The sequence below is a fragment of the Choloepus didactylus genome, chromosome 9 (assembly GCF_015220235.1).
Source record: "Choloepus didactylus isolate mChoDid1 chromosome 9, mChoDid1.pri, whole genome shotgun sequence".
NCBI lineage: Eukaryota > Metazoa > Chordata > Mammalia > Pilosa > Megalonychidae > Choloepus > Choloepus didactylus.
Window position 1 is genome coordinate 49,711,100 of NC_051315.1, and position 12,586 is coordinate 49,723,685.

General features: G+C 34.6%; 1 protein-coding gene across 1 annotated transcript in view; it reads left to right on the plus strand.

Annotated features, from left to right (window-relative positions):
- Positions 1 to 597: 597 nt before the first annotated feature.
- The window catches only part of PSMD14 (proteasome 26S subunit, non-ATPase 14), a 136,020-nt gene continuing 124,031 nt past the window's right edge, over positions 598 to 12,586 (plus strand). The window contains exons 1-3 of the mRNA XM_037849877.1: positions 598 to 906; positions 8,363 to 8,493; positions 10,815 to 10,866. Coding sequence (XP_037705805.1) covers positions 10,819 to 10,866 — 48 coding nt within the window. The 5' untranslated portion in view covers positions 598 to 906; positions 8,363 to 8,493; positions 10,815 to 10,818. The remainder of the gene's footprint in view (positions 907 to 8,362; positions 8,494 to 10,814; positions 10,867 to 12,586) is intronic.

A 12,586-nucleotide genomic window follows, 5' to 3' on the forward strand; every position in this document is an offset into this window, starting at 1 on the left:
TTTTCCTGCCTTCTTTTAGATTAATTTCAGAGAAACAGTAAAATTGAAGGCTTTAAGACATAAAATATGACAAAACTCAAATACTTTATAATATGGCTGGAGCAAAATGTTCGAAACAAAGTGGTTAAAACATCGTTGTTGATATAAGGAGAAACGTGAGTAAATGATTTCTTAAGCCCCCTAAAATAAACTGAGTCTAAAATAGATGGTTTTAGCATTTGCGTAATATTAGTTTTCCTTGGAAAGCGGTAAAGATAAGAACCAACTAGGTAAACTCGACTATGGAAAAGAACGTCTGACCGATTCCCCGTTAATCACGTACCCCAACCCCTCACTTTTCTTTTTTGTTTTCTCAGATGACCAAGTTAAGCCTAGTTCAAGCGAATCTTTTAGTTTTTAAGGATGGTCATGGCAGCTCCATTGCCTGGCCAGTCACCTCCCGGATTGGTTGGGCTAGCGTCCCAGATCTGAGCTGGGACACGCGAAAGAGGCTGAGGACGTGGGAAGAAGAATGTAGGGAGAGGAAAGGGAGGACTTCTGACGTGAGGATCAGTCGAGCACTCACTTCCGCCACGGCGCAGACAGACGCGGAAGGCCCGTGCCATCTGGCTAGGTTCCCTCCTCTTGGGACGCCCGCCCGACTCCCGAACCGTCTCCAATTGGCGGAACGGAAGCCGAAGTAGAGCAGTCAACCCGGAAGTGCTTCGCGGCGGAGGCCGGGGCGACTCTTTTGAATGGAATCGGGCTGATTCATCGCGGGTTTGCGAAGCCAGAGCCAGGCCCAGTCTGAGCCGCTGCCGCTGCCACCGCCGCCGCCACCACCTCCGACGCGTCATTGCAGCGGCAAGATAAGGATCCAGACCGCGCTTTCCTGCCTCCCCCCCCCCGCCCGCTGCCCACCTTCAGGTAAGACCGAAAGGGCAGGCCCTGGAGATCCGGGGATGCAGCCGCGCTAGGCCCGCTGCTTTCCTGAGTCACGTTTCCCAGCCGAGTTGCCCCTGAAGGGCTGGACTCCGAGAGAGGAGCCCAGGCACCCTAGTCCTCCTCGGCGGCTGCCTGGGGTCTCCGACAGGTTCAGGTTGATGTAGTCTTCTTTCCTCCATTCCTTCTACCCTGCTGAATTCGCCACATTTTGGGAACTTCTCGTCCTTGTACTGACCTTATACAGGTAGAGCCCTTATTTTTGGTCTTTATTTGTGCTTTATCGATAGTTGATTCTGTGTTTGAAAAACTTCACGGCAGAGGAAAGAGGAAACAAGGGAAAGAATAAAATTAACTTTCCCACTGAATGCATATTTGTTTTATTACTTACCTTTCTCACAAGCCCTTGACCCTTTTTCTTTTAGTGTTGGTACTGCCAGCATTGTCCTGATTAGTTGGTGAATTGGTTACATTTCCTGTTTTCACTAAAAAGAAGCCTGTGTGTTGCTTTTTGGAACTTGGTTTTCCTGGAGACATTATTTTGTGTCTGTCAAAAGAAGAAAAAATCAAACTTTTCTCGAGTCTAAATATAAATCTACTGACGGAATGAAAAATTCTTCAAATTAAACCAGTAACCGAAAGTTGATAAAGATTTCATGGGAACGTAAGGGAAGAAGCTTTAAAACTTGGCAAAGGAATATAGTTCTGTGTGAAAATGATTTTTACATGGCTCACAAAAGTGTGTTTTTAGTGCTGCTGACTTGATGTTTATGATCAAAGCAACAAGGCGGTCAACTGAGAATGTCGAAATAACAAAAAAGAACTGAATAGAGTTTTAGAGGAGAGCATTAACATAATGGTAGGCTTCTTGTCGTGTAAGGCTACCAACCAGCTGGCTCATTTGAAGTTTAAATTATAAATACTTTTAAACAAATTGCATGGTTATTGTGCATTTAAAGAGATTAAGATCTATAGTGACTCAATTAATTACAGTGTTAATATTAGTAAACTGTGGAATTTGGTGAAAAGCCTGAATTATTGTCTTGAAATTGTCCCAGAACAAAATTAAATACCAAAAAGAATGTTTTAAAGTCTTGATCTTTCAATGAATCCTTACCTGTTGAGTTTGGGAGATTATTTTTTTCCAAGGTGCTTGGTAAATTATATGTTGCCATTCTAATTAAAGAGCTGGATTTTAATGTTGCTGGTATGGGCTCATCCTATTTTTATACTTGCTATATAAACCTTGTGGTTAGTTTCTAGGTTCAGAACCATTTTGAAAATCAGTACCAAGAAGCTGATGTGCTTTTATTTAATTGTTTTCAATTTTATGTGTTATTTTATCAATCATTATCTACCTGTGAAAGCCTTACTTGTACTCATTTGATGTTTCATATTCTTCTTTGTGATAACTTTGTGTCCCCTATTTGGAAAATAAGAGAATTGGATTAAATAATTTCTTCCAGCTCTAAAATAACAAATTGAATAGCTATGATATTCCAGGGTTTGTAAGTGCTTTGTATTTATTTCCACAACAGACTTGCAAGATAGGTATTATCCTCATTTTGTAGATGAGATCTAGAGTTCAGAAGAAGGTAATTTGTTCTTCACCTGGGTGGTGAAGCTAGGATTCAAATCTAGGTTTCTCTATACCCTGCTTCCCTTTGACTTTCCACATTTTTCATGGGTTTATGTCATTCCTCCCCAGGTAGATTTTAAGTTCTTTCAGTGTAAGCCACTTAAGTTTCTTAGATACCCTATTTCTGTATAACCTTATACACAAGTGTACTCAATAAATGTTTTACTTGAATGCTGTAATTAGGAGGCATGACAATACTTAGGATCATTTCATCCTCACTATTCTAATCTGGGGAAAATCTTGCTTTCAAAATCCTATTTATAGGCAGAAAGACAGACATATAGACCATTAAAGAGAATTAAGACTTAAGAAATAAACACACAAATCTATGGCCAATTGATTTTCTTTAAAAATTTTTGATTACAGTAACCAGTGTAATGCATAAAATTTCCCATTTTAACCATAGAACCACAGTCAGGTGTATAATTCAGTAGTTTTAATAATAGTCACAATATTATGCTATCATCACCAACATCTTTTACCCCCCCCCCCCGCCTTTTTTCTTCTCCTCAAACAGAAACCGCCCCTGGTAACCTACAAACTCCCATCTGTCTCTATGAAGTTTGTTTTTTTCTAGGTATTTCATATAAGTAAGATCATACAATACATGTCTTCTTGTGCCTGTCTTATTTCACTCAACATGATGTCTTCAAGGTTCATCCATGTTACAGCATGCATCCAAACTTCATTCCTTTTTACAGCAGAATAATGATCCATTGTATGTATATACTACATTTTTTATCCATTCATGTGTTGATGTTATGGCCAATTAATTTTTGACTAAGAGTGCCAGTTCCAGTCAATCGGCAAAGACTAGTCTCTTCAACAAATGGTGCTGGTCAAACTGGATATCCCATGCAAAAGAATGAACGCAGACTCCTACTTCACACCATATACAAAAATTAACTCAAATGGATCAATGGCCTAAATAGAAGAGCTAAAAGCTCTTCTAAGAAAATGGGGAAGTATCTTCAGGATGTTTAATTAGGCAATGGATTCTTAGGCTTTACACCAAAAGCATGAGCAACAAAAGAAAAAATAGGTAAGTTGGACTTCATTGAAACTAAAAAACTGTGCACCACAGGACATTCAGAAAGTGAAAAGACAACCTACAGAATGGGAGAAAATATTTGGAAGCCATATGTCTAAAATATTTAGAATATTTTAAGAACTCCTACAACTTAAAAGATAACCCGGTTAAAAAATAGGCTAAGGACTTCAATAGACATATCTCCAAAGGAGGTGTACAGATGGTCAGTAAGCACATGAAATCATGTACAACATCATTAGCTATTAGGAAAATGCAAATCAAGACCACGATGAAATACCTCTCTTACTCACTAGAATGGCTGTTATTTAAAAAATGGAAAATAATGAGTGTTGGTGATGATGCAGAGAAATAGGAACTCTTGTACATTGTTGATGGGAACATAAAATGGTGCAGCTGCTGTGGAAAAGTTTGGCAGTCCCTCAGGAAGAAACACAGTACTACCATATGACCTGGCAGTTCTACTTCTAGGGTATATACCCCAGAGTTTTGAAAGCAGGGACTCGAACAGATATTTGTACACCAGTTTTCTTAGCAGCATTATTCACAGTAGCCAAAAGGTGGAAGCAACTCAAATGTCTATCAACAGATGAATGACTAAACAAAATGTGGTATATACATGTAATGCAATGTTATTCAACCGTAAAAAGGAATGAAGTTCTGATGCATGCTACAACCTGGAAGAACCTTGAAGACATCATGTTGAGTGACATAAGCCAGATGCAAAAGGACAGATATTGTATGATTTTCTTTATATGAAATAACTATAGAATATGCACATTTACATTGATAGGAAGTGTATTACAGGTTACCAGAGGCTGGAGGAGGGGGGATGGCCAGGTGAGTAATGGGGAGTTAATGCTTAATGGGTGCAGAATTTTTGTTTGGGGTGATGGAAAAGTTTTGGTAATGGATGGTAGTGATGGTAGCACAATGTTGTGAATGTAATTACTACCGCTGAATTGTATTCTCTCAAAGTAGTTAAAATGGAGAATTTTATGTGTATATAATCACAATAAACATTTTTGAACATAGTCTAATGTTGACTCTTCCTGTTTCTTCCACTGTTGAGAAAGTGAGAGAATGAGAGAAAGAAGTTCCTGCTTTCCATAAATCAGAGAGGAGAGGAATTAGAAGTACTGTAAGATCACAAATAATGGGCTAGTTCATGAAGGATTTAACATCAATTTGAGAAATAATAGTGTTTAACTTCAATATGGATTAGGGAGTAAAAAATGAAAAAATGAACTAGGAAATAGAATGATAAACCTGAATGTGTAAGGGCTTCATGATTTTGTTGGAATTCTATGAATTATTGGAACACCAGTGTCTCTCATGAAAAGAATGAAAAGTTTTTAAGAAAAGGATCACATTCTAAATTCAGATTAAGATAATTTTGAAGGATCTGCTCTTTAGGGTTATCTGTGCATGTTTCCATACTTTTCCTGTGAGTATTTGAGAATTGATTTATTTTAAATCCAACATGATTAATGCATGTGGCTATGTTCTAATCAGATATTAAATCAGTTGAGAGGTAAAGATAAAGTGGGAAATCAACAACCTTATGAAAGTACCGATACTTTTGTACTTTTTTTTTGCTAATTATGATTCTAAATATTACTGCATGCATGACATATTAAGTATAGTTAAACACTTTAGTCATATTGTCTGATAATGTTTTAAGTAAAGTCAGTCATATCATGTATGAGTTCTTGAGTCCTCTGCTTTTTTTTTTTTAAATTAAATTCAGTTTTATTGAAATATATTCACATACCGTACAATCATCATGGTGTACAGTCACCTGTTCACAGTACGATCATAGTTATGCATTCATCACCACAATCAATTTCTGAACATTTTCCTTACATCAGAAAGAATCAGAATAAGAATTCAAAATGAAAGTAAAAAAGAACACCCAAATCGTCCCCCCCATCCCACCCTATTTTTCATTTAGTTTTTGTCCCCATTTTTCTACTCATCTATCCATACACTAGATAAAGGGAGTATGATCCACAGGGTTTTCACAATCACACTGTCACCCCTTGTAATCAAATTTTATACAGTCGTCTTCAGGAGTCCAGACTACTGGGTTGGAATTTGATAGTTTCAGGTATTTACTTCTAGCTATTCCAATACATTAAAACCTAAGAGGTGTTATCTATATAGTACATAAGAATGTCCACCAGAGTGACTTCTTGACTCCATTTGAAATCTCTCAGCCACTGAAACTATTTCGTCTCATTTTACATCCCCCTTTTGGTCAAGAAGATATTCTCAATCCCATGATTCCTGGTCCAGGTTCATCCCCCTGTCATATCCTGTGTTGCCAGGGAGATTTACACCCCTGGGAGTCGGGTCCCACGTAGGGAGAGGGCAGTGAGTTCACCTGCCAAGGTGGCTCAGTTAGAGAGAGAGAGGGCCATTTAGTCCTCTGCTTTTTGATGGATGTAAACACTTTTAGATCATAGACCTTCTATTAATTCTAAGAATTGGAAGCTTATTTGATGTTATAGTGTAACACTTTAACTTTCTGAACACCATTGCTAAATTCTGCAAAACGCAAGTCCTTCCTCCCTCAATGTGGTTAATTTAGTACTACGAAATGTGTTTTGAAACTCCAGTAAGTGGCAAACTGTGAGAATAGGATCTTGTTGGTTGGACTTCAGCTGTGCACATAGGATGGTGGCACTGAAGATAGCAGCTAGCATTCATTGTTTACTTACTGTGTTACAAATTTTTTTTTATGTCCATTGTCTTATTTAATCTTCTGAACAACTCTGTGAGGTAGATGCTATATCATTATCCCCATATAGCAGATGTGGGAACTGAGGCTGAAAGAGGTAATTGATCCAAAGGCACAGAGCTAATAAGTGCTAGAGCCAGGATTTGAATCTTAGTGCTCTGGCTGCAGAAACTTAGCTCTTACCTTCATATATGAGGAAAAATAGTTACCACCATTCATCGTCTGGGTCCAGTGCATCTAATTTTTTTTTATACTTTTAAGTCATTTTATGGATAATTTACAGAATTAAAAATAGATAGTGAAAAACAGCTTTATTAGAAATGTTAATAAAAGCTTAAACAGAGCATATACAAAATTTTATTCCATATTTTCCTGGTTTTAAAGGTATATATACCTGAACTGGGCAACGTCTTTTATGTAGTTAACTGCTCATCAATCATCATGTGTGAACCTGGAACATATTCTTCTTGTAAGATCAATTCCAGATTTCATATACATTTCTAATAGGCCTTAGCTTATAATTACTTCTGGTTCATCTTGCATTTGCAATACTTTTGAAAACATTGACAACTCATAATTTTGTTGAAGAGAGGTGGGCCATCTTCTTCATAATTGCAAAACATTTTTGTTTTAGATTTGTAAACACCAATTAGAATCAGTCCAATAATTTTTTTTCATTTCTATATTATCTATTTTCTTTTTTCACCTTTGTGTACACGTCAGCATTTGTCCATGTATGAAATGAGTTAAATAAAGGATGAAAAAATACATTACACATCTAGCAAAACAGGTTCTTATTGCAAAACAGTGCATGATGAAACCTTGATGAATGAATAACTGGGTGAGAATAGCATATATCTTTATTATATTAGAAATACATTGCTCACTCATTGTTCTTGGTTAGAGAAAATTAATCTGGAATATTGTCATTTGAAGTTGCCATTGTCTTAAATTGTCAACCAGGAGTAAGTTTTGCCTCCCAGGGGAGATACAGCAACGTCTGGAGACATTTTTTAATATCATGACTGGGTAAATGTTATTATGATCTAGTAGGTAAAGGCCAGGGACACTGCTAAACCTACAGTGCAAGAGACAGACCCCCACAACAAAGAAGTATCTGATTCAGTTAATATTAATTATTCAGTTAATATTACCTATTCAGTTAAAAGTGTTGAGGTTAAGAAACTCTGGCTTATACTGTCAATTTCACTGCTGGCATTAGAGACTAAAGTGCTGTTACCTGTTTCTTTACATTCATCTTCTAAAACTTTAATAATTGTGAAACTTTTTTATCTGTCAGCTTTCTTCTCTTTGCTATTGGTGGGAAATGAAAAATTCTGAATTCTCAGCTGTGTTCGAGGAAAACTGAAAAGACTACAAATGGGGGTGTATCTTTGGTCTTTTATACCTTCTTGAAGGATGAAGCAATGCTTTGTGCAACATAATAAGAAAACTGAAGGTTGATGCAATAGCTGTAATTTATTTCACTATTACACCATGCTAGACAATTATCATTCTTCCATTTTCTTATTATTTTAGACTTTTTTAGCACAGTTGGGAATAATTGATGAGAAATGATGAATTAATTCCTAGGATGATGGAATAGCAAACTTTCAAAGCATAGGAAAAATAACATCACTAAGTCTGTAATACATCATAGATTTATACTAGTGTGCAATGGACCTATATAGTAATTGCATAATAGAATGAATTTTATTCTATTTTTAAAAATCTGTACATTTTCTCTTTGTTTTTTGAAAGATCTCTAAAAAAAGTGAAAGTCATGAAATATCAATCCTTACATAATTAGAACTGCTCAGAAAAGAAACTTACAAATTAAAATTGGATTCATTTGTCCTGCAGTTCTCCAGGAAGGTAGATCATTTCATACTCTCAGGAAAATCATGATTAAAATTCAATTTTGATTTTTTTCACTTGTAGGAATTCGGCTTTTGGTAACAATTTTTCTCCTAGTTCTCAAAATAATCACTTCTTATTTTACTTTTTTTAGGAGAGAGAGCTAAAATCATACTTGGGAAGAATTATACCTGCCAAAATTAGCAAGAGCTTGAGCTCAGAAGAAATTTGTCGAACTCAACAAATTGAAATATAACAGCCCAACAATTGTAGTTAACTTACCAGGTGAGAATTAAGAATGTGTTTTACTTTTGCCTATTCTTTCAGGATGCTGTGGAAATGTACCATGCTTAATAATGTCCAAATTCTGAATCTCTGTGATAGATAACCAAAATTAAGGGATCATGAAAGTCATTTAAATAAGTAGCATTTTTGTCTCTTTTGCTTTCTATAAACTCTTTAAAAGTTGTGTGATTTAGTACAATTATCAGTATATTTAATTTCCGCATGTTAAACTTTTTGTTAAACCTGGGTTTCTTATCTTATAGGTTGTTAAATTTTTTTTTTTGTTTGCTGAGACATCTGATTTTGCTAAAAATGCAAATTTGACCTGCCAGATTTTCTTTCCTTCTGATCCCCACATCGCTCATGTATATTCACAGCACCTGGAGTCGTCGTAAACTCATCAGAAACAACACAGAGGGAATAGATAAATGGAACAGAGCTGGGAATTGACTTTGTGTATATATATATATACACACACATATATATACATACATATACATACATATATATGTGTGTGTATATATTTTTCAAGTATACACTATGTTGTTTATTTCTATTAGTTCTTTAAGTTTGTAAAATTGAAATGGTCTAAAAGAATTTTTCCTACCTTGGGTAATATATTCTAAGTAACAGTCTTCAGTGTTTTAAAATATATAGGATTTTTTTTTTTTTTCTGTCTATAGCCTTTAAAAAGTGCTATGTATTGAATGCCATATTTGAGTTGAGGAATTTTAATGGGAATTTGATTAAGATTTTGTTTGTAAATGTTGCCATTGGAAGGATGAGTTATGGTTGTGAGGTGGAAATTTGTCTTATCAAGCTTTCTTTTGTGCCTTTTCATTTTTTAAAATGAATTTATCCATTGTGAATAACACAAACATAATGTTGAGTGAAACAAAACAGAAATAAAAAGTATTATTCCACGTATGTAAAATAAAAAATAGCTGAACCAATCTATGCTGTTAAAAGATGTAATACCACCTCTGCAGGATGGTGGAGACTGGGAAGAGGGCATCAGAGGAGTTTCTGAGGTGCTGATAATTGCTTCTTCATCTAGGTGATGATTACTTGGGTGTGTTCACTTTGTGAAAATCCCATGGCTGTGCACATGGATTTGTGCACTTTTTGAAGTTTGCAATGTTAACATTGTTAAGTGTTAGGATTATATTGTAAGCAGGATTCAATAAACATAATTCGGCAGAGATGTGATAATCACAAGTGCGTTATTGGATTTTAGTTCTTAGCAGTTCTAACTTTCTAACTATCAAAACAACACAGACAAATCACTAAACTAATCCACTGGCATTTAATTGCTAGTGATACTATTTTCTAAAGTATATGCTTGGGAAAAGGAGGAATTTTAAGGCACGCTAGCTATTGTCAAATTGGAAAAATATGCTTTATTGTTATTTTTAATTTTCTAATTATATAGCTATTTTTATAATTTGTTAAGTCCTTTTTATGTATTTGAGACCATATGCTGTTTCTTTCCTTTTGGTTTCTTATTTTCTGTGAGTTTTCTTATAAGTTTTCATGCTTGTAAGAGTGTCTTCTGCAGTTATCCCAAACATAAAAAGTAAATCAGGTTGATATTTCAAAATTACTCTTCTTTGGATTAACCCTGAAATTATAATTGAGTACTGCAACTGAATTTCCTTAGTGAAAAGAGGTATATATCTCCACAGCATCTGAAATAATACAAAATATCTATGTAGGTTCTAAAACATATATTAATGCATTTAATGTTTACTTTATAGTATTTCTTTTAGTATAGTTTGTTTTTAAAAAGCCTTTGATGCTAATTCAGGGATCCATAATATGCTCACAATGTCTTTCACATGTAGTTTTGATGATAACTGACAAGCTGTAAGTTAATTAGCACAGAACTTACTAATGAGGATGTTAAAATTTAATTTAAAAGTGAGGATATTTATTTGTACACTCTGGAAAATTTAAGGAAATTCAATCATACTTATGATAACCATTTCAGGCACTTTTTCCTCATTCAGGAACTTTATTAGATAACAATAAGAAATTATAATTAACTTAATGATAGCAAAGTTTTGAAAGTATGCTAAGATTGCTTGTCTTTAAAACTGGGGATAACCCAAAACCAAAGCAGTAAAATAAGGTCTGTTAATTAGCATGGAAGACAGCTTCTTGAATTAATATGTGGTGTTAATTAACAGGAAGTCTGATGTTGTGTTGTAATTACCACCAATATTTTTGACATACTGAGTGACTGAAGGTGAATAATATAGATAGCAATTGAGTAAACACTTTTGTGCTTAGGAACGTTTTCCTTTGTTTCTGTTTTCTAGAAATATGGACAGACTTCTTAGACTTGGAGGAGGTATGCCTGGATTGGGCCAGGTTAGTATATAGATTCTCAGTATTTCTTTGTGTGTAAAGCACAAGCCGTTCTTTAGATAATCCAAAGAGAAAGAAATTGCCCCCAGGAAAATCACCTCACAAATAACTTTACGAAGCTTTCCTTATTGCCAGTTGCTGTATTGCAGCACTAAATAGCATGAGGAGAACATTTTCTATTACCTTATTAAGTTTTCTCCTAGGAATAAGAATTTCCTCTTTTTGTTTTGATTTAAAATTTTGGGAAATGTGAAATTATCCAACTTGCTTCTTAGTAAAAAAAAAATACTCAAATATCTTATTGCTAGATTTAAAATGTACACTTCAGAAGTTAACACATGAACAAGTAAACACGGAATACTCTTGACTAGATCTAGAAAACTGACCCATAAAGTAATGTTTGTGTGTACAGTCTTAACTCTGATATATTCTAGCTAGTAATTGTGATCCATGGGATTAATAAGTGATGTCTTTATTTTTTTCTTTAATTTTATGTATATGGTTTCTTTCATATTCTTGTTAAAATTAAATCATCTTTCAGTTGTTTTAATATTATCACTTACTTTGTTCCATGCTGTTGGGCAAAAGGCTCTCTAGAGAAGTTTTCTATCTCGGGATATCGTCTGCTTATAGCTAAAGAAGAAATTCTGCTTCTTGAATTGTGCACTTGTTATCTTTCCAGTCATCCATTCACTTAACATTGTTTAGCAAAAAAGATGCCTGTATTTCTTTTCTGAGATTTTTAGATAATGTATTGTTTTATGACCTAATAATGGAAGTATTTTTATGACTCATCTTTAGAACCCTTTTAGTTACCAGCATTCCCTCCATTTCTGTATCACTGATAATGACTTTGTCTTCCTCATTCAAAGTGCTCTGTATTTGTTGTAAGAAACACACTTTTGTTTGATACTTCATGAAGTTTTCATTGTTTTAGAGGCACTTTTGCAGGAAATATTTGATTAAGTCTATCATGGGTTATGACTAATAAAGTCGAAGTCTTTTTGTGACCCAACATTGAGTAACAATATCGAGTAACAAACTTCAGTTATTTTTCATTTACTTTTGTTAAACAGTTTAAATATTTTTCATGATTCTTTACTGCCAGCCTATTCATGATTTTTTACTTTTATAACATCTGTATAGTCTATTCTCTGAAGAAACCTAAGCCTCTGCAAACTCAAGCCTTCCAAAGCTGATTTCATACTTTTGTAGACATTCTAAATAGCTTCTAGAATTTTCCTAATTTATTCAGTGTTTAAAAATACCAGTATTAAAGGATATATAAATGTCAGAAGTTAGCTGAGGTAGTATGTAGATACTGCAAGTTTACTTGCAAATTGTAGGTAAAAACAGTGGTGTTCATAGCCACAAATTGAGCTATATCATCAACCACTGCAGATCTTTGCATTATGAAATAAGTGGAACATTTAGCATTTGTTCAATAGTTTTTTGTAGGTTTCTGATTAGTTAACCCTTGTATCCTTAGTTTGTATTCTTATTTTGATTTACAAATATGTTACTGAATAATCTTAAGGTGTTTCAAGTATGTATTTCATCTCCCCAATTAGATGAAACACTCTCAAAGGAATAATTTGTAAGGTTCTTATTTCTGTAGTATCTCCCTTATCAAATAATAGGTGTTCAATGATTAATTTTTTTTCTAAAATTGTATTTTCCTCTTGTTCTAGGACAAATTTGACAAATGAATACTTAGTTATGG